This window comes from Mytilus trossulus, chromosome 10 (assembly GCF_036588685.1).
Source record: "Mytilus trossulus isolate FHL-02 chromosome 10, PNRI_Mtr1.1.1.hap1, whole genome shotgun sequence".
NCBI lineage: Eukaryota > Metazoa > Mollusca > Bivalvia > Mytilida > Mytilidae > Mytilus > Mytilus trossulus.
The window spans coordinates 16,294,086-16,316,714 of record NC_086382.1 but is presented as its reverse complement, the minus strand read 5'-3'; the positions used below and the strand labels follow the sequence as shown (position 1 = coordinate 16,316,714).

The window sequence follows — 22,629 nt, the reverse complement described above, 5'->3', positions numbered from 1 at the left end:
GCTGCCATCTTGGTTGGTTGACCGGGTCACGCCACACATTTTTTAAACTAGATACCTCAATAATGATTGTGGCCAAGTTTGGTTAAATTTGGTCTAGTAGTTTCAGAGGAGAAGATTTTTGTAAAAGTTAACGACGACGACGGATGACGGACGCAAAGTGATGGGAAAAGCTCACTTGGACCTTCGGGCCGGGTGAGCTCAAAATGGGAGGATGGACAGACAGAGGTAAACCAGTATATCAACTCTTCTAAGTATATAAAAACTTGTCCTCTAAAATCATCCATGCAATAAAATTGAGAATGGAAATGGGGAATGTGTCAAAGAGACAACAACCCAACCATAGAAAAAACAACAGCAGAAGGTCACCAACAGGTCTTCAATGTAAAGAGAAATTCCCGCACCCGGAGGCGTCCTTCAGCTGGCCCCTAAACAAATATATACTAGTTCAGTGATAATGAACGTCATACTGATTTCCAAATTGTACCTACACAAGAAACTAAAATTAAAATAATACAAGACTAACAAAGACCAGAGGCTATCTGTTTGAGGTCTGTTTTATATATTGTTTTACAAAGATTTACAGAAATCAAAGTCATATGCTGGTATGTTAATGGTGAGAAGAAAGGCATACAGAAGATGGATTTGTTTTTAGGTATTAACAAAATGAGAATGTAGGAACAATGACTGAATATTCAGAAATTATTGCATGCATTTATTATTGCGATTTCTGCATTTAAGACTGAAATGCAATTTTAATTTTAGCGATATGGAGAAAAATCTTGTTTAATTCATATAAAATATTTCAAAATGCAAGTTTTAATTATAACGATTATAACCGTCGCATTTTTCGCAAAATAATAAAAACATCGCAATAATTTCTGACTTTATAGTATTACTGAGGCTTAAATTAAAATATTGTTTGTTTGCAGTTTACCGACCGACCCTTGAAAATCCTCCCGACTGTGAAAATTTTATTGCTTTAAATTTGAAGAATTTTTTTTTAATACCTCTATTGACGCGATCCGGAACATTGGGTCTTTTCCGGAAATGATTTAAAGTCTGGATCAATTACGCAATTTAAGTTCGTTTTTTCTTAGCTTCCCGTCAAGCTTTCATGTGACCATTTAATGATAAAGCACATGGAAATTGTTTACAGGTATCCATGAAGTCACGGAGGAGTACTTTAAGCTGTCGTCTCGTGTCAATTTTAAGACAAATAACAAACAAAAAAGTTTATTAGTAAACTTTTAATACAGATTCAGGCACATGTAATGATGTGTGATGATATCATTGACGATGATGCAGCGGATATTCATAACTGACATGATAACCATTCTGTCTCAAACAAATCTGGTTCAGAATCTGTGGAGCCTGACTTTATGGAACCAATTTCAGTGGTTAAATAATTCGACAGCAGCTTGAAGTATGGCATATTTTCTACAAATCAATGGAAGACGACAAAGATGAAACCACTCCTCCGTGACTTAAATCTTCATGGATATCTGTAAACACGCCTGTACGGAGGAAGGGCTCATTTGAAATGTTAATGGATATAGATCATGCCAAATCAATAAGAAGCAACTCTAACTACACAAAGATGTAGAGAAAATGAATGGTTAGCTTGAAAAATAAATATACTCTCTCTATATTAAATCTATCTTCAATTGCAATGAGTATGCTCCTTTAGGATAAGGGGGGCTGCCCCACTCATTGCAATTATTCTCTTTCTTACAATATTAAATATACCCAAACTGTGTGGCCTGTGTGAATTCAATTAAAACATGTCCTTAGGAGCTATGCTGCCAATTTTTTTTATGCATAAAAACATTTCAGTACAGACCATTTACTTTTAATGGGGTGCTATGGATTTCACCCCAAACTTAAGATTTCTTTGGTTTTCATTAAAGCCTGGCAAAAATATAACCTTATCACATATAATTAAATATTGTTAGAAATATGAAAACAGTTGGATGTCTTCATACTTTTTTTTCAAGTTGCCTTTTTTTCAATTGAGGAAGATTCAATGGTTATTTTTTTTTATCAAAAATATACTCTTTAATAATTGTCTTATAAATCTATAATATATACATTTTTCTGATGAAAATACTCTACTCATGAAAACATTCTAGTCAAGAAACATACATGTCTGAATATATTTCTTTAAAACAGTTCTAGTCATAATGACATTCCTTGTTTATAAGTGTTCCAGTATTTAATAATTATACCATATTTTATGTCATAAATTGGATAATGACACTATGTTAAAGTTTCAGTTTTGGTTAAAAAGTTTTTTATCTGAAAATACCTGTTCATTTGATGTTGGTTATCAGCATGTCCAGTGTTTGTTGTTTTAAAATGGTTTTTTTTTTCTTCACAAGAAACTTGGTTTAGTAAATGCTTGTTTAAACTGTATTTTGGCTGATAAAATAAAATATTTTTCCTACCTACCGACCCTTCAGTCTGAAGGTACAGTCGGAAAACTGCAAACAAACATATTTTTAAGGTTGGCCTGAGTTTAGTCCACAAACCTTACAACCAGGGTTTAGGTTATTATTTAGGCATCGTATAGGTTCATACTCCATTCCTTGTACATCACAGGATCCATCCGTCAACTTTAACATTAACATTCTCTTAGCTTTTGGTTCCCACTAACAGAAAAAAGACAATACTCATACACTAATAGTATTATAACATTAATTTGTATACAAATTCAAACATTCTAAAAAACAATTGTAAGAGGTTACACTTAACTAGTGTTGTCAAGTCGTACACTTTTGCCTAAACGGTTACTCATATAATCGCTTGACTGATTAACCGGTTAACCGGTAGTCGAAGGCCTTATCAATAGTACCTTTCACATAGATATAAGAAGATGTGGTATAACTATCAATTTGACTACCTTCCATTCAAATCACACATTTACGTTTTTATAATACGATGAATTGAAGTTTGTCCTTCCACATTATAAAGATGTGAAGATTTGTGTCGAAGGCTTTTAATAATCAAATACACAGTATTAATTATGGTGTTTGTACTCACTTCAGATTGAAAAATTAAAAAAAGTCTTGATCTCGTAGAATTGAATATGTCTGAAATTGATGATTCTTTGTTTTCTCTTGTTGTCTCCGAAAATAATCTGGAGTGTTTAAATTCAAATTGATGAATCCTGATACTCGTACTATCAAGTATACATTGATTACATTCACGTTGGATTTTTACAGTTTTGGGGTTAGCTTTTCGTTTAAAATATGACAAAAACATGCACGAAGGAGATTGCACATTTAAGATGTAGGTCTACACTATACATTTGTATTACTAATAATCTTTTTTTGTTTTCATGGTTTTGTTTGTTAAATGTATTTTGTGTATGTTTATATTATATGTCACAATCTTAATGTTCAGAGTTTACATGACAATAAATATTTGAATTGAATTGAATTGAAATAATAGATCAAAAATGAATTATAAAGTAAATCGTAAAATTTAATCGTATTACTGATTTAAAACAAGAGGCTCTCAAGAGCCTGAATCGCTCACCTTAATATTTTTGGTTAAATCTCTCATTAATGATTATTTTGGCTTTTCAATTATTTAAATGTTCTTTGAATCGTTCTATTTTCTTCAAAAGCAAAAAAAAAAAAATCATTTTCTCCTATGTTCTATTTTAGCCATAGGAGCTATGTTTCTTGACATACAAGGAAATAAAATATAAAATTTATACTAGATACTCTGAAACTCATTTAGCCTATGTTTGGCTGGAATTGATACAGCAGTTTCAATGGAGAAGATTTTTTAAAGTAAGTCAACATGATGAACAAATTGTGAAAAAAGTCTTTAAAGGACAATAACTCCTTATAAAGGGGTCAATTGACAATTTTGGTCAAATTAACTTAATTGAAGATCTTACTTTGCTTAACATTTTTGCTATCAACAGTTTATCTGTATCTATAATAATATTCAAGATAATAACCAAAAACTGCAAAATTTCTTTAAAATCATCAATTCAGGGGCATTATACCTGAAAAACCAGTTACCCAATTCCGCTGAAAATTTCAGAACAGGTAGACCTTGACCTAATAAATACTTAATACTTCTTGTCTTATTTGCTCTAAATGCTGGAGTTTTTGAGATATAAGCCAAAAACTGCATTTTACCCTGTGTTCTATTTTTAGCCATGACGTCCATGTTTTTTGACAAAATAGAAAATAAAACACAAACTTTATTTTATACACCTTACTGATCATTCAGTTGAAGTTTGGTTGAATTTGGTTGAGTTGTTTTAGAGGAGAAGATTTTTTAAAGTTAGCAAATATGATGAACAAATTGTGAAAAATTGTCATTAAAGGACAATAACCCCTTAAGGGGTCAATTGACAATTTTGGTCAGATTAACTTATTTGTAGATCTTACTTTGCTGATCATTTTTGCTGTTTACAGTTTATCTTTATCTATAATTATATTCAAGATAATCACCAAAAACTGCAAAATTTCCTTAAAATTACCAACTAAGTGGCAGCAACCCAACAATGGGTTGTTTGATTCATCTGAAAATTTCAGGGCTGATAGATCTTGACCTAATGAACATTTTTACTTCATGTCAGTTTTGCTCTAAATGCTTTCGTTTTTGAGATATAAGCCAAAAACTGCATTTGACCCCTATGTTCTATTTTAAGTAACAGCGGCCATGTTTTTTGACGGATCAAAAATCGAAGCACAAGCTTTGTGCAGGATTATCTAAGGAACAATCATGCTAAGTTTCATCCAAATCCATTCAGTAGTTTCAGAGAAGAAGATGTTTGAAAAATTGTTAACGACGACAGACGACGACGACGGACTCCAAGTGATGAGAAAAGCTCACATTTCCTTTTAGGAAAGGTGAGCTAAAAACATGTAACTAATTATGTTTTCTTAAGATCTTGACCCTAGCTGAGAGGCAAGTTAATTTTTTTATTTTTGGATTAATAACAATAGCAATCATTATACTAGATAATTGATCCGTCAAATTAATTATCAGGACGACAATTTTTAAAAGAAAACATAACTATTTAATGATTTCAATACAAATTTATATCAAATGTATTAAAATAAATAAAAAGTCTGGTTAACCGGTTAGCGTTTTTGGTATTCGGTATTCGGTCGTTCAAACGGTTAACCGGTTAACCATTGACAACACTACACTTAACCTTTAGTGTAAAAGTGTAATATTAACTTAAAAAGTGAGGCCATTTATCAGTTACATTTAACAAGTCTGGGATTAAAGTTTGTTACACATCATTAACTACGTCAAACCTTCATAACATTTTTTCTGCATCTAAAGAAAAAGTTTGAATGTTGGGTTTTTTAAATTCTAATTATAAAAAAAAGAAGATGTGGTATGATTGCCAATGAGACAAATTTCCACAAGAGACCATTTAATAACACAGAAATTAACAACTTTTAATAAATAATTCTTAAATTAAAAAAAATATCAAATGAGTACACAGTTTACTACTCAAATACACCTATCTTTTAAAGTCTTAAAAAATTCAAAGATACATTAATCAGGCAAAAATCATTATTTATGAGCAATTACTCTTATAGCTAATTCCCTAATGCTTGTAGAGTAAAACTTTGGTTGGCCAAGCTTGCTTTGTTTGTGTAAATGTTTATTCAGGCTTTGTAATTAAGATTGACATCTTCAAACAATATATATATATAGGCATAGTTCAACCTGTATACATTATTTAAATTTAATTGGACTTTATCCCAATATAGTTGTACGATATACAAACTAAGCAAGCAAGCTTACATAAGTCTTGCTCTACATGCATTAGAAAATTAACTGTAGTAGGAACTATATTGGCATATTTGTAGCTATCTAAGCTGATAATTTTGGCTTATTACAGTTTATACCTTTCTATTAAAAGTTTTCAAGATAATTTCAAAATTAATAAAGGGCTGTGCTTTAGCGCATAATACGCCCGTTGCTCTTTTAACTTGTCTTTTATTGGAAAATTCCCCCTTTTTTAAGCATAAAAATTAATAACAAGAAAATGTGAAATCTGAAATTTATAAAAATTGAAAGGGAGTTTACATCAACAGATATAAACAATTCAACAAAGTTTCATGGACATTGGTGAAAGCCTTTTTGAGTTATTGTCCGAAATGTTAAAAATCACCCTTTTTTTTATGAATAAAGCCCCATAAATCCAAAACTTAAAATCTGAAATTTATAAAAATTGAAAGGGAGCTTACATCAATAGATATAAACAATTCACCAAAGTTTCATGGACATTGGTGGAAGCCTTTTTGAGTTATTGTCCGAAGTGTTGAAAATCCCCCCTTTTTTATGAATAAAGCCCCATAAATCCAAAACTTTAAATCTGAAATAAATAAAAACGAAAGGGAGCTTACATCAATAGATATAAACAATTCACTTAAGTTTCATGGAAATTGGTGAAAGCGTTTTTGAGTTATTGTCCGAAGTGTGCACGACGGACGGACGGACAGACGGACAACGGTATACCATAATACGTCCCATCCCGGGCTTATAAAAACTAGTCAAATCAAAGTTCATGTAAAAACTGAAGGGTAAATAAATGCTTTTTTTTCAGCGTCAAGTAAATTAAACAATGTATTGTAAAAACAACTACAATCATTTATGGACAAAGGAAGATAACTCAAATTTTACAGAATACTTCAACAATAGCATCATTGATATTTTTATAACAGATCTGTAATTCCTGCACCTTGCACTTTATGTAATTTTCTTGACAAGTATCACATCAGTTTGTAACTTGTATAATAATTTTCCAAATACAACCAAACACATTTTAAATCTTATCTATAGCTGTTTATACAAAAAGTTGAGTAGATTGTAACTCACAAGTTTGTAAACATATTTTTAAAGATTTGTGTTACTCACAGGTTAGTAAGCATATTTAGAGTAGTGTTACTTACAGGTCTGTGTGTATCAGCTGACACATCTATATTTAGAGAAGTGTTACTTACAGGTCTGTGTGTATCAGCTGACACATCTATATTTAGAGAAGTGTTACTTACAGGTCTGTGTGTATCAGCTGACACATCTACATTTAGAGTAGTGTTACTTACAGGTCTGTGTGTATCAGCTGACACATCTACATTTAGAGTAGTGTTACTTACAGGTCTGTGTGTATCAGCTGACACATCTACACATTTAGAGTAGTGTTATTTACAGGTCTGTGTGTATCAGCTGACACATCTACATATTTAGAGTAGTGTTACTTACAGGTCTGTGTGTATCAGCTGACACATCTACATTTAGAGTAGTGTTACTTACAGGTCTGTGTGTATCAGCTGACACATCTACATTTAGAGTAGTGTTACTTACAGGTCTGTGTGTATCAGCTGACACATCTACATTTAGAGTAGTGTTACTTACAGGTCTGTGTGTATCAGCTGACACATCTACATTTGCATTATCTGTCCCAGTAACTCTCTGCAGCTGACTATAACAAGACTGACTAATGTCAACCATAGAATCAATCTACAAAACAAGGACTTTTACTGAAACTAAATTAAGTTACACATCATTTACTCTAGATCCATTTATTTCTATGAATTGAGAAAAAGACATTTTACCAAGATTTTCTATTTGAAGTAAGTGACCTTGACAGTTGACCTATAACCTTGAAATAGATAAGCTTCTTCCTGTTACATGACCTTGACATTTGTCCTATAACCTTAAAATAGATAAGCTTCTTCCTGTTACATGACCTTTACATTTGTCCTTTAACCTTAAAATAGGAAAGCTTCTTCCTGTTACATGACCTTGACATTTGTTCATATAACCTTAAAATAGGAAAGCTTCTTCCTGTTACATGACCTTGACATTTGTCTTATAACCTCAAAATAGGAAAGCTTTTTCTGCTACATGACCTTGATATTTGTCCTATAACCTTTAAATAGATAAGCTTCTTCCTGTAACCTATATCATTCACCTATATGATCTGTATCAGTTTCATTTTAATCAAGCAAGGCAAATTCAAGGTAACACACAGGAAGTTATTTTCCATTTATCCTCAATCTTTTGCCAAAGTATCCTTGACTTTTTACCAATTGACCCCAAAATATATCGGCTTCTTAAATCTTTTTCTGTACACCAGTTTCAATCCCATCATGCAAGTAAAACTGGCAACAATTTTTCATAAAAAACCAATCCATTTTTTAAAAATAGCAACCTTGACCTTTGGCCATTAAAAAGATTATTTCCACTTATTTGTTTCTAAATTTAAAGCTCTTACAAATATTTTTTTTCTAACAATATACATGTATTGTATATTCATATTATTGTTTTGTTTTTAGTTTAAACCATGGTATTGTATCTTTTATTGCACTTTTGATTTTTGATTCCTTCTTAGTATATTTTCTATGGTGTTGTTCAAATGATGAAAGTAACTTTAGACTACAGTAAAAATGCTCCAATGACTTCCATCTTTGTGAATCTCCAAGTTTACAAATATGCACTTTGAATTGAAAAATCTTTTTTAACAGTAAGTTATTCGGAAAAGAGTCACAGTTATTAGTGGTTTATGATTACTTCTGAAATGAAACATTTCCATGGAGTCATTTTCTCTCATTATGCAATTTTAATTTTTCCCTGTTCACCTGCCTAATGACTCGCACAAAAGCTTTCGAAATGAAAAAAGTATTTACTGGAAATAATAAAGTGGAATCTAGTTAAAATAAATAATAAGGAGTCTATACTGTTTGAAAGCATCAGACATGCTAATTTTTGAAATAATTATTTATTCTGTGACTCAATTATATTTTTATGACATTGTTTTAGGACTGTGTTTACCTGTAAAGCAAACTTTCCATTGAGCTGATACTTGTCAGAATTGTTGATCTGTTCTGGCAGGCATTGTGTTCCTAGTTCATGTAAGTCTGATAACAACCATTGTTCAAATACCAACTTATTAACCTGTTGTTGTGATGGTATACTTCCCTATAATGGAAATTTCAAGACAATGTCATATCATTACAGCTAATTTCATAATGCATGTAGAGCAAGACTTTGGTTAGCTTGCTTGTTAAATGTTTGTATATTGTACAATAGTAATTTCAATTATTTGAATAACTTCCAATCAAATTTAAATTTAACTATGACTATAAATACTGTTTCAAGATGTCAATCATTATTACAAAGCCTTGGTAAACGTTATTTTATACAAACAAAACAAGCAAGCTTTTATCCTACAAGCATTAGTAAATTAGCTGTAACAACACATTATAAATCAACTTTGTAAAGAAAGGCTAAATTATACTGTAGTATCCATACCCCCCTAGCATAGTGATTTGTAACTAATACTAAATTATTCAGTGTCTGTAAGATACACAATAATTGCCCAGCATGTAAAATAGAAAATTTACATATAAATATCAATTAATTCCAGGAACCTACATGTCTACTTTGTTTTAATTTGAATATAGTTATTTATATTGAATGTTGAAATTTATTGGTCAGTAGCACTGCCTGAAAATTATTAAAAAAATGGATATAGTCTTGCTGTTTGTATCCATAGGAATAAATAAGGCATTATCTTTATGACTGAAGTGAAGAAAACAGAGAATGTTTGGCTATAATTGAATGATCTTATCCAAAAAGTGTTTTTAATTTTGACATAAAATATAAAAATTTAATCATTTTCAATTGGATAAAAATATGCTAGTGTCTGGTTTTAAAAAAGTGTCTATGCCTTTAACAGTGAAATCTGAGTTCAAACTGAAGTTAACCTGTATACTAAATTTCAATTTGATATCTCCTTATTGAACTAAAATTTTACTTAACATTCTAAGTTCAAAGAAATAAGAACTCAAAACCATAATTTGGCATATCTTTTAAAATATAAAATGAAGACAGGCATTATGCTTGCTAGTGAGACAACCAGCAATCATATATATATATGATGTAAATGAAGGAAAATGTATGACCTTCAAAAATAAGCAAAATCTGTACAGCATGATGATTAAAGGGCAATAACTCCAATAAGGGTTCCAAAAACATCAATGATGGTGATACATGGCTGTGTACATAATGTATATACAACTCGTCTAAACATCAACCCAACAATGTTAGATCTGTAAATTTGCTTTACCATATTATATATATACCTGATTCTCTTCTCCAATCCATTCCACACAAGCTTCCAACCAATCACTTGGAGCATTGATGAACTTTGACTTCAGCCATGTTGCTGCAGCTGATATACAACTGTTCATTGGATCACATCTAAATTACATAACCATAAAATTAATATAGCAGTCTCAGATATTATCTGAAAAAATAAAATATAATATCTGACATATAAACATCAAATGAAAGATCAAATTATAAAGACTTTGTTTACATTGTATATGTGTGTACATAAATTAGTAGAAATAGAATTGTCATATGATATTGTTTCTTACATGAGAAAGAACTACATTATTCATCTCTGCAAATAAATAACCACAAACAAACAAAAATTGAACATTTATCTTTCAATTATCTATTTACCTATCTATTTAATTTTGTTTCTTCTTTTTTTTTTGCTTTTGTTTTTTTTCTGGTTTTTTTTCTCTTTTCATAATTTTAAATTCAAAATAATCTACAGACATACCTAAAAATATATAGCTTATAGATACTTATTTTTTATTACTTCCAACTACTCACATTATATATTTTTTCATAACCTGTGCATTTGTTATATTAGATAATTATGTTTGATTATCTTAATGGTAAACTTCATTTTTTGATATTACTGATATGGTATATAATATTTTCAAATATGGAAAATTGTATGTATAATACTAACAAAAACTAACAGTTGTATATATATATTATTTACTAATGTTAACGAGGCCGGGATAAGGTACCGGTGCTTGATGTTTTAAAACTAACAAATGTACAGATTTCAATAAAATATGATAAATTTAAAAAAAAAAAGACTTTGTTGATTACGTAACTTTTATCAATCCTGATTTTGATTGAATTAAATGATTATATAATTAGTTCCTGATCATCCAACAATTGTTGAATAAACAAACTACAGTAATCATAAACGAATGATTTAAATTTTTATAGGTTCCATTGGACTGTAAATATCTATTTAACTCTTCCATGTGTGAAATAAATAAAATAACTATCGCCATGCCATTCCAAGTTATCCATGAAAATAACTTCATATTTATAAACTAGGCTGCTATACAAACAGACACAATCGTTCTCATTTGTATTTCCATTTGAAATAAATCATCTTACTGGTATTCCATATTTATACTTCAGTCATCGATACTTTTTACAAATTCCATTTATTGTGATTGAAATTTTTCACCCCTCCAAAGTCAATATAGATAATTCATATTTTATTGTTGGGCCATATCCATGTGGGCCAGATCGACTTGGGGCCGGAACGTTTGGGGCTGGATCGACCAGATACCAAGTATGCGATACAGTTCATTTACTGAAAAAAAGTGAAATCCAATATTTATAAAAAAGAAATGGATTTATACTTAATATCCTTGTATGTACTCAAAGTAGATAATTTTTGTGGTATAAACACAGTGTTGTGAAAATCCATGGATTGTACCAGTGAGATTCAAACCTTCAATCTTGGGATCACCTCACCTCACCTCTGTATCTTTACTCCCTTCAAAGGAGAACCACACAGTTTCTGTGTGTTGAACAGGTGCTTTGGGTGGCGGTGCTCATTATTTACATTGGTGCTGTGTCTGTGGGTCCAATTGTAACGGTTTATTTCATTCTCTGTGATATTTTATCCTGAGGATAATTTGTCCTGGTAATTTTATTTCAGGCATGGTATTTCACAGGTTGATTTTTTCCAGAGGAGTGAAAATCTATATATGTTATGCGGATAGTATGTACCGGTATACATTTGCCGTATATTTCACAGAATCGTGTGAAATAGAGTCCCATTAACTACAGTCAGAGCTCAGACATAAACAAGTCGATTTTTGTTTTTGACTTAAATAAGTCGAAACATGTATTTATTATAAAAATGTAGTTTCAATTTTAGACTTATCTAAGTCAAAAAATGACAGACTTGTTTAGGTCTATTTATGTTGGTGAAAAAACTTAATGTTACTTTGTGGCCAAACTACACCACCTATGACAGCAAAAACCTGTATGAGAGTTCACAAGGACTTGAGCTATCTATATTTAATTATCTAATTGAACATCCATACTAAACACAGATGTTTTACCTCATTAAGTGGGATTCCAGGTGGTTGCATTGTCACTGGGGTAAAGCTGATGACCGTAACTGCATTCACGGTCATCCCAAGATGTCGGACGAAAAATTAGGTCAGTATTTGTATTGTCTGTTAGGGTGTTTCTACATCATTTTCTTTACAAAGCATACATTGGTACGATGTAAATTTATAAAAGATTCACACGGAAGTCACAAATCTCTACCGAGGAACTTGTATAGAACGGGAAATTGGATTTGAAAAAATCGCTAAGATGACCGTAAATCATCTTTAAAATATTTTCAAGATGACCGTAACATATAATAAGGATGACCGTGATTGGTAAATTGATGACCGTAATTTCGAAAGGATGACCGTAATTTATAAAGGATGACCGTAACTCATAAAGGATGACCGTAACTTTCATAGTAGAACCGTCATTTATTGTCTCTGTTGATTGGTCTTCCATTTTATCTTGTTAGTAAAATAACAGAAAATGTTTTTAAAATACTCCGACCAAACTAGTGAAGGTGAGCTCCAGCAAAATAGATCCTAAAATAGTCTTGTATAAATAGCGAATTTCAATTTTTTTTTTTTTTTTTAATTTTTTTTTTAAATTTTATTTGTATAAACAGAAAAAAGAATTGTTTTTTTTATATATCAAGACAAATCAAGATTTTATTCTGCTCCTCTCGAACCATACACATGGGCTCAATTACCGGATATTCATAATGTTTAAGGTTCATATGAATGAATTTAAAAATATGGCCGTTTTTACACACACATATCTATTAAAAGAACAGACAAACTGATGCATCTAGGACAGTATTAATGATTATGTACCCTTGTGTTGCTTCATTGCTAAACATATGGAAATTTTATAGAAAATCCACAGCCTTTATCCTTGTTCTATCATATTTGACAATTTGATGACCGATAGATTTAGGATTATTGCATGCAGTGCTAGCATTGATTTCCTTAAAACAAGTTTATTGATGTAGTTATTGGTTGGAACAGATAAAAATATGGACCAAATCAAGTACACCTTTTAGGGTGCGCTCGACTTTAGTTACTCTGCACGAGGTATTTTGAAATTTACAGGTTGATTAGAACTTTTTGTAACAAATAAATACTAGCACATCATAGAAAAGGAAGAAAGTAATCTATGTTTCAAATTTTATAACAAAAAATCTCTTTATTAAAGGCTGTTGATTTTCTATAAAAATCTTGGTTTATTTGCCACAAAGTACTCTTTTTCTATTAAATGCAATGCAAGTAACAGTAAATAATAATGCTTTGCATCAAGTTTCCCCCTAGTATATGTTTAAAATGGACTGTATCTATTATTCATTATATCTCTAGTTTTTATACAATTGATGTTTAAAAAATTCGTACAACAATGGCTACAGAAGGGTACATAAACCTTAAAGCATGGCAGGACCTTCAGATATGTAAAAGTTATATAAAGTCTATGTTTGAGAGAAAAAACTAACTTAACTGGTTTTTGAGTTGCATTTTTATTTTAAATATGCAGAAGATAGCAAAATAAACAGACATACGAGTTTCATTTGATACGGTCCACTCAGTTACACAGTTAAAATCACCTAGGCCTACTTCGATTCGTCCAACTCGGGTTAGTAGAGTCTGTTGAGTTTACTCGACTGACAACCGAATACCCCGAGTTTTACCTTTTGAACCTACCCGAGTTAACTCTATATCAACCCTGGATCGGGGCAGGTTTAGTCGAGTTTCAAGATGGCGTCAAATAAATGCAACAACAAAAAATGATACAAAATTACTGGTTTTTTTTTTACTAAATACAGCCAGAGAAAAGGATTGACAAGGGAACTTATGTTTGCCTGCATTATGGAATCAATATATACAGTTCAAAAAGAGGGACGAAAGATACCAGAGGGACAGTTAAACTCATAAATGTTTGCAGGTGTCTATTGTCTATTGTTTCCATTTAAATCAAAACTACTCACAACATCGATTATACTATTTACTACCATTTGCATATTAACTCAAAATACGCCAAATAGTTAAAAAGAACTAACCGAGCCCCTATTGCGACAAACTCAACAAAAAACAATGCATACAAACATGGATATTTCTTTCAATTGACGAAAATCCTTTTAAATTTAGTCATTCTTTATAAATTACGGTCATCCTAAACAATTTACGGTCATCTTTTAACCAATTACGGTCAGCCTTGTTATGAATCACTAATCCTGTTACGGTCAGCCTTGTTATGAATCACTAATCCTGTTACGGTCATCTCGATTACGATTTACGGTCATCCTAGCGAATTTTTCAAATCCAAATTCCCGTTTTATACACGTTCCTAGGTAGAGATTTGTGACTTCCATGTGAATCTTTTATAAATTTACATCGTATCAAAGTATGCTTTGTAAAGAAAATGATGTAGAAACACCTTAACAGACAATACAAATACTGACCTAATTTTTCGTCCGACATCTTGGGATGACCGTGAATGCAGTTACGGTCATCAGCATTACCCCAGTGATTGTAAGTTAATTAACATTATCTCCGATTTTTTAGACTCTCATTCATATTTTTCTTTAGGAGACGAAGCATTGGCTTTCAATGTTGTCATTATTTGATTTAGATGCATGACCTCCTTATAAATATGCGTGGGTCTTGAAGTTAACCAATTTTGATCACTCATCGACTTGTAGGAGTCGATATTTGCAACTTTTTGATTCTGGTCAATTATTTCTTGTTTAACAATATTGTACTAATTCAAGTCGTATTTTGTCTTCCATTAAAGGGAGACAAATCCTAAAACTTACAAATTAAGACCTCTATGAGTCAAAAGCAGATTCAGACTTATTTATGTCTGAGCTCTGACTGAACTACTTTGTAATTTACTCACAATCAATATATACCTGACTATAATTATAAAATGTTTCACAAAGGTAGAACAAATTTGCATAATTTATCAAAGGGAGGTAATTATGAGGTATTAATATTTTAAAGATGTTAATATAATATATTTCTAAATCTATTTCATAGTGAAATGTTTCCTTGAATCTTATTTTTTATATATTCAGAATCACTCATATAAAAAGATGACTTATAACTTGATTTAAAAAGACGAATAACATTTCACAGGAAAATACTATCCAGCTGTTAAACATGCTTTTGTTCCAATATATTGTTATAATATGATTTATCTGATTTCTATATAATCAACAACTACATCTCTGTCCCCAGACAAAATTTTTTATATAGTTAAAATATCATCATTATCAAATTCTTCTATTACTGTTAATGCAACTATATTTCTACCTTACTTTAAATTCATATTTGTACTGAGATCTGAAAACAACTCAAGTTTTACATGTATTTCACTAACCTTATTTAATCATTATATTATTTTCACAATTACGATCTTTGAAATTACTTCTGGTTTTCTTCTCTATGTTTCATGATAATTTTCTTTTTAAAAGGATGATATTGACTTGAATATTTCTGTAAATTTTTTCAATGATAATTTGTGAAATTATTTCCCATTATAACACATCTTTTATTAACTATTTCGCTTTAATTCAAATACACTATTATTATTTCATAGTATTTTTAAAGGATAAGTTTTTTCTAATAACTATTCAATAAGTTAACTACCCAGATAGAATTTCACAGCAAAGGAACAAATATCCCAGGGAAATATTTTCCTCCGGATAAAAAAAATAAAAACAACTATTGTGACATTTTTTCCTCCGGATATAATTTTGCTTTACACAATCACCACAATTTATCCATGATTTTTTTTAATCATCCTTCCACCATTATGTACATTATTTACATATATGAATATCACTAAAGATAATATTTGCAATCCGCAACGACACCTCCCGACATTTTAAAATTCATGTATGTTATAATTAAAAGTTCATGGCGATTTTTATCAATGTTAAAACAAGTCTATCCACACGGAGTTTTGGGTTAATATATAAAAACGACATCTTATTTATCGTTTATAATCTAAAATCTAGAATGTCTTCACATATGTAATATTTATAGAGAGCGACTTTGCCTGGTTAAAATACGTATGTAAAGCTCCATGTTTCAAAAAAATGTTTGCTCTTAAAAATCTAAAAGTTCAGTGTTCATACGAAGTTACTATATTGTCATAAAAGTATATGTACGGTAAAATCTAAAAGTATGTCCACTATGAATCTGTAGGCAATCCGGTGCTTTAAGACCCAGAGTCAATGGTATCCCCACACCTCCCCCTCTCCATGCTAGCTTATCTTCTACTACCGTATAGCGGGTTATTTTCGTGGGTGTAAAATTTCGCGATTTTCATTGAATAAGGTATACGAAAAATTTTGGCGGTTAATATTTTGGCGGATCCTACTTTTGTATCATTACCTTTGCATGTACACTTTTAAATTGGCGGAATTTATTTTGGCAACTTTGTTCTATCCGCGAAAATAAGCGAAAATTTACACCCCGCGAAAATAACCCGCTATACGGTATGTGCCTCTAAGTCTTTTCGTCTAACAGTACATTTCTCTTTATGTGCAGCTTGAATAAAAGGTTTCTGGAATGGTTTTCCATACGGGCTACGCTGGCTGAGTTATGTCTATTTAGGTTGATGAGTTTTGCACTGTCGAGGAGCATTTGCATTTGCGTTGTAATGTCCAAATCATGGAACCTTACGGTATTATTCATTTCATTTTGCCATATGTCATTCACCTCTTTAAGTATCACCGTCCTAACGGACTGTAACTTCTCGCATTGCATTACAAAATGTTCTAGTGTTTCCTCCTGTAACCCACAAAGCAGGCAGGTCGGGTCTGTTTCTTGTCTGTAGAATTGAATCCGTTTTGTTTGAAGTACATAAGTTCCAGTAATAAGGCGTAATCTGGTAGGGATTCTGCTATTGTCTAGAGCAGAGTGACTCTTGTGTTGGAGGATTGGGTGAAGTTTTCCCTTGATGAGGTTTTGACTGCTCAGGTACTTTAGGCCCAAGTATAGTTCGGACATTTGTACAATTTTGATGCTCCAGTATTTCATCACAGCGTTCTTTATCAATGTAATCCACTGAGTTTTCTTAGTTGGGTTGGCCAAGTAGGTGTTCGCTTCGTTGAGATCATATAGACGTAGCAACTTGTTGACGTGTATGAACCAACTATTACTATCCTCACTGCAGACTGTCAGTTGTCTCCTGGCAAGCTTTTTCTCGGTACTCTCTTCTGATTGATGGCAGATATTGTTAAAGAAAGTTAGCGTCTTAATGTGAATTTGGGCTTCAACCGGAAGAATTCCTGTGAGTATGTAGACTGCTGGATCGGGGCATCTTGTTGGCAGCGACAATATCTGTTTAAGCATTCTTTTTTGGAAGATCTCAAGTTGTTCAAGTGGCTTACCGGAGGGGGTTAGTAGTTCCATTCCCTATAGTAGGACAGGGAGTATATATGTCTTGTAGATATGCAGTAGCGATTCAGGGTCCAACCCATTGTGTCCATGAACCCAGCTCCAAGTAGTCTGTATGCACTTCTTCTTGCCTTTGTTATATTTTCGTTGGTGTTGCTTTGTATATATATTGTTCTTCCGAGTTGAACAACTCTCGGGATCTAAAGGCAGAGCTCTATAAACCAATTGAGCCAAAGAAGATCTTCCCTAACTCAACTAGTTAGACTATAAAATTGAGAATGGAAATGGGGAATGTGTCAAAGAGACAACAACCCAACCAAAATAAAAAAACACAACAGCAGAAGGTCACCAACAGGTCTTCAATGTAGCGAGAAATTCCCGCACCCGGAGGCGTCCTTCAGCTGGCCCCTAAACAAATATATACTAGTTCAGTGATAATGAACGCCATACTAATTTCCAAATTGTACACAAGAAACTAAAATTTAAATAATACAAGACATGCAAGACTAACAAAGGCCAGAGGCTCCTGACTTGGGACAGGCGCAAAAATGCGGCGGGGTTAAACATGTTTGTGAGATCTCAACCCTCCCCCTATACCTCTAACCAGTGTAGAAAAGTAAAAGCATAACAATACGCACATTAAAATTCAGTTCAAGAGAAGTCCGAGTCTGATGTCAGAAGATGTAACCAAAGAAAATAAACAAAATGACAATAATATTACATAAATAACAACAGACTACTAGCAGTTAACTGACATGCCAGCTCCAGACTTCAATTAAACTGACGGAAAGATTATGATTTCATCATACATTGTATGAACATCAGGCACAATCCTTCCCGTAAGGGGTTCAGTATCATACCATCATAACATATATGAGAAGAACATAACCCGTGTCATGCCAACAACTGTTTTTAGAATAAATGTGTTTAGTTCCGACGCAAAGACCTTATCAGTGACTCAATATTAACGCCAAAATATGCAATCTTTAATGACTTGACAACAGTATCGTAATTATATCCCTTCTTAATAAGTCTATTCAAAGGTTTTGTAAGTTTATGAGGTGAATACTGACACCTTTGTGCTTTATAAAGAATATTTCCATAAAAAATTGGATGTACCTTTCTATCTCCAGGTTTACACCACTCACCCCCTTTCCTTTTTTATTTGGGCAGATGCTCGAGCGCCATTGGCATTGTTGTTAAAATCCATGGATGGTACCAACAGGATTTGAACCTTACACTTGTATGCAAATTTTTCCGCCATTACATAACATCACACAGGTTCCCGTAAACCTTGACATCATAATTCAAAACATTTGACGTCACAACTAAAAGGTGATTGTTGCTTGACGTCAAAAGGTTATAAGGAGGTGATATAATGTCATTCGGAGGCAAAATACAGCTAAATACCAAAAGTGTAAATACGTTTATTGAGCCAAAGACGATGCCTAACTCAACTAGTTAGACTATTTTTTATACATCTCCAGGTTTACAACAACAGCTATATTTTTCCTTGTGATGAACCTTACCAATAGATGAGATAGTTGATTAAGTTGAGGAATTCTTGAGAAAAGTCTAAACAATCGATAGCAGAATACTGCTCTTATGTCAAATCTCATTCACCTGCAAAATTATCAATAAATAAATTTGGCGCTTTCCCGTCGACTGAAGGACCACATTTAAGAAAGGGAGAGAAACGACAAATTATATTATCAACATTTTCCTTTATATTTCATAGTCATGATCACTCCATCAGTGGGAACACTCTGTGGTTCAATCGATAAAAACTTAATTTCGTGCATACTTATACGTTGTATAGAATTTAAAAGACTCGCTAGAGACGATTTCAATTGATTTCGTACTATAATATATATTAGTACAAATCAAACTCCCGATGATGATCCGCATATAAATTAGAGTCTGACTTAGAAGCGGCTGGCAGGTGGGAGCAGGACTGGCTCATGTATTTTCATCCTGATAAGTGCAACATTCTCAGTGTAACTCAAAAACGCAAACCTTTAGACTTCACTTATAAATTACACAATCACTCTCTAGAAAAAGTTGACTCTACAAAATATCATCAGGCCTAACTCTTCAATCAAATTTAAAATGGGACAAACATATAGATAACATGACATCAAAAGCAAATCAGTCCCTTGGATTTATTCGTAAAAACCTAAAAAGTAGCCTCTCCAAAAGTTAAAGCACATGCATATAAAGCTCTTGTCCGACCAAAATTAGAGTACTGCTCAACAATCTGGGATCCACATCAAAAACAGCAAATTACACAAATCGAAAAAGTTCAGAGAAGCAGCAAGCTTCTCATGCAATAGCTTCCATAACACCAGCTCAGTTACTGAAATGATGACAGACATAAATTGGACGGTACCCACTCGAAATTAGGCGCTTACGTTACAGACTTGTATTCTTCCACAAAATTATTCATGAAATTGTTGCAGTCCCTACACATAACCTTTTGATCCCACTAGACAATAGAACCAGACATAGCAATCCGCACTCATTTAGGCAAATACAAACATCTAAAGACAGTCATAAATATTCTTTTTATCCACGAACAATTATGAATTGGAACTATCTGCCACAACAAATAGTATCATGCAGTACAGTAGAGGGATTAAAGATTTGGAACAAATTTAACACTTCAAATATGATTGTGTAAATTCGTTAAGTATGCGCTTAACTGCAGTCTGGACTAGCAGAAGGTACAAAACCACTCAGAATTCGGCCCTGCTGACAAAAAGAACGTATAAGAAAGTAGTACATTGATAAAACAAAATAGTTCCTACGGATGGGTGTTACTATAGAACTATGTAGAATATAATTTAGTTATTACAGTGAGTTGCCTATAGGTGTTACTGTAAAAGTTTACCTATAGCTCAACCTGTTTTTAAAATTGTCAACACAATAGGGACATTTAAATTGACCAGTTGGTATTGTAAGATTTAAATCTACCTTGATGCTACCTGTAAAAAAAATTATTCACCAAACCCAAAGTTTCAGCATGCTTCAGCATGCTTTTTTCCTGAACTTTTTCTTACCTAGGATTATTCTATTGAGAGATTTTTATTTTACTGTCATTCAAAATATTAGGAGTGATCAAGCCAAACAAGAATGACTATATCATATATGATATTTTCTTGCAGTTTGTTTAAAATTGCATGGCCTTAAATGCACTACATTTCATCTTAATGTTCGTATAGCCACTACTTGCAGTGTTTATACCCTAAATAATCCAGTCGTAATATTTCACTGATTTTATGAAACATAAAAATCATATTTGAATAAACAATTTTATTTATTTTTTAACACTAATATTTGAAATCTCATCCAGAATTCCAAAGATTTTAAATAATTCCCAATTTTATTCATTTTTCACTACTTCACTAGATTTTTTTCTAAATCCATAGTATAAATTCTGATTAACTTCCCATGATATACAACCTAATTTAACAGGTGCAGAATCTTGTTATTTTGTTATCAATTCCATTACTATATTCCAAATAGATATCCTCACTTTACAAATATTTTGTAATATTTTATTTATATTTTTACTATATATCACTTGATTTTACTATATCCACAGTAAACATTTTATTTCTTTTCCTATGATAAATTTCCAAATCAAACAATATTTGATCCAGAATTTTATAATTACTATTTCCAATTTCACATGAATCACTTAAAACATTTCCTCACGTTAGGAATATTATATTTTACTTTCATTTTTCACTTTATCACTAGATTAGACTATATCAACTGCATTAATTCAACATTTTATTTCATTTCCAAGATCCCATTTAAATGGTAAATCATCTTAAGTTTGTAATAGATCCCAAAACTAATAATGAATGTTTTTAAAATCACGTTTAAAGCCACAGAAACATGTTGGATGAACTCGCACTATATCTCTTACTTGAATTCCAGTTTTGAATTTGTTTAATCTTTAACATAGCTAAATCCCATCGTATGAAAATTTTAATTTCCTTGATTGAACACAGAATTTAATGCACAAAAGTCCCACTGATATTATAATAGATTTCAAAGAAAAAACACAGCAAGGTATACTCCAAAATTATTTTCTAATTTTACATGTACAACAATATATGTAAGCCCCACAAAACAGTTTGAATGAATTATTTCCTCCTTGATGTCCTTCATGACAATAACATCTTGAAAAAAACACATCACATTTTAAGAAGCAAAATTGCCATAAAAAATCTAAGAAGTGAATTCAAATGAAATAAATCCAATATTGTATGCACAATGACACCAAAAGATTTCAAACATTGCAAATAATAATCCAAAATGAGAATATTGAAGGGTCATGTGAAGAAATGAACAACATATCCCTCTGAAAATTTAAACTGTAAACACCTGAACAGCTATTTCTTGTTTCACTGGCAGCTGGACAATACTATGTATAAGGGTTAGAATTTTAAAGAAGCATTTAGTGTGTAAATAAAGTTTAAATTTTCAAACATAGTAATACATAATTAATTTAATCTTTTAGTGATTTAGAATTTTAGGTAAAAATTTGATAAATCATAAATATCAGGGATTTAAAACAATTAAAACCAAAAACTATTTTCTTCCCTATCAATTTTTTAATAGAACAATCCTAGGTAAGAAAAAGTTCAGGAAAAAAGCATGCTGAAACTTTGGGTTAGGTGAATAATTTTTTTTACAGGTAGCATCAAGGTAGATTTAAATCTAACAATACCAACTGGTCAATTTAAATGTCCCTATTGTGTTGACAATTTTAAAAACAGGTTGAGCTATAGGTAAACTTTTACAGTAACACCTATAGGCAACTCACTGTAAGGTATCAAATGAAAGGTGAAAGACTGCGGGTCCTTTGTAGAACACATACATTTGAGTATTGAGTGACAATTCTGAATGACACATAAATGTATGGATGAATTTTAAAATTGATCAAGAGTGCATATTTTGCCTTTTTCTCAGATATGAAGTACCTGGTTTGGTGTGTCCAAAG

The 22,629-nt window shown here is 31.7% G+C and overlaps 1 protein-coding gene across 4 annotated transcripts in view; it reads right to left on the bottom strand.

The window, feature by feature from the left end:
* LOC134686946 (recQ-mediated genome instability protein 1-like) overlaps positions 1-19,303 on the bottom strand; it is a 46,574-nt gene extending 27,271 nt beyond the window's left edge. The window contains exons 1-5 of one of the 4 annotated variants that reach the window (XM_063546809.1): positions 19,239-19,303; positions 10,134-10,251; positions 8,821-8,967; positions 7,402-7,506; positions 2,529-2,648 (exon numbers count right to left, since the gene is read on the bottom strand). In XM_063546809.1, coding sequence (XP_063402879.1) covers positions 2,529-2,648; positions 7,402-7,506; positions 8,821-8,967; positions 10,134-10,241 — 480 coding nt within the window. In that variant the 5' untranslated portion in view covers positions 10,242-10,251; positions 19,239-19,303. Of the gene's footprint in view, positions 1-2,528; positions 2,649-7,401; positions 7,507-8,820; positions 8,968-10,133; positions 10,298-19,144 lie in introns of all 4 variants that reach the window. The other 3 variants (XM_063546810.1, XM_063546808.1, XM_063546806.1) reach the window with 3 other exon arrangements.
* Between the last annotated feature and the right edge of the window lie 3,326 nt (positions 19,304-22,629).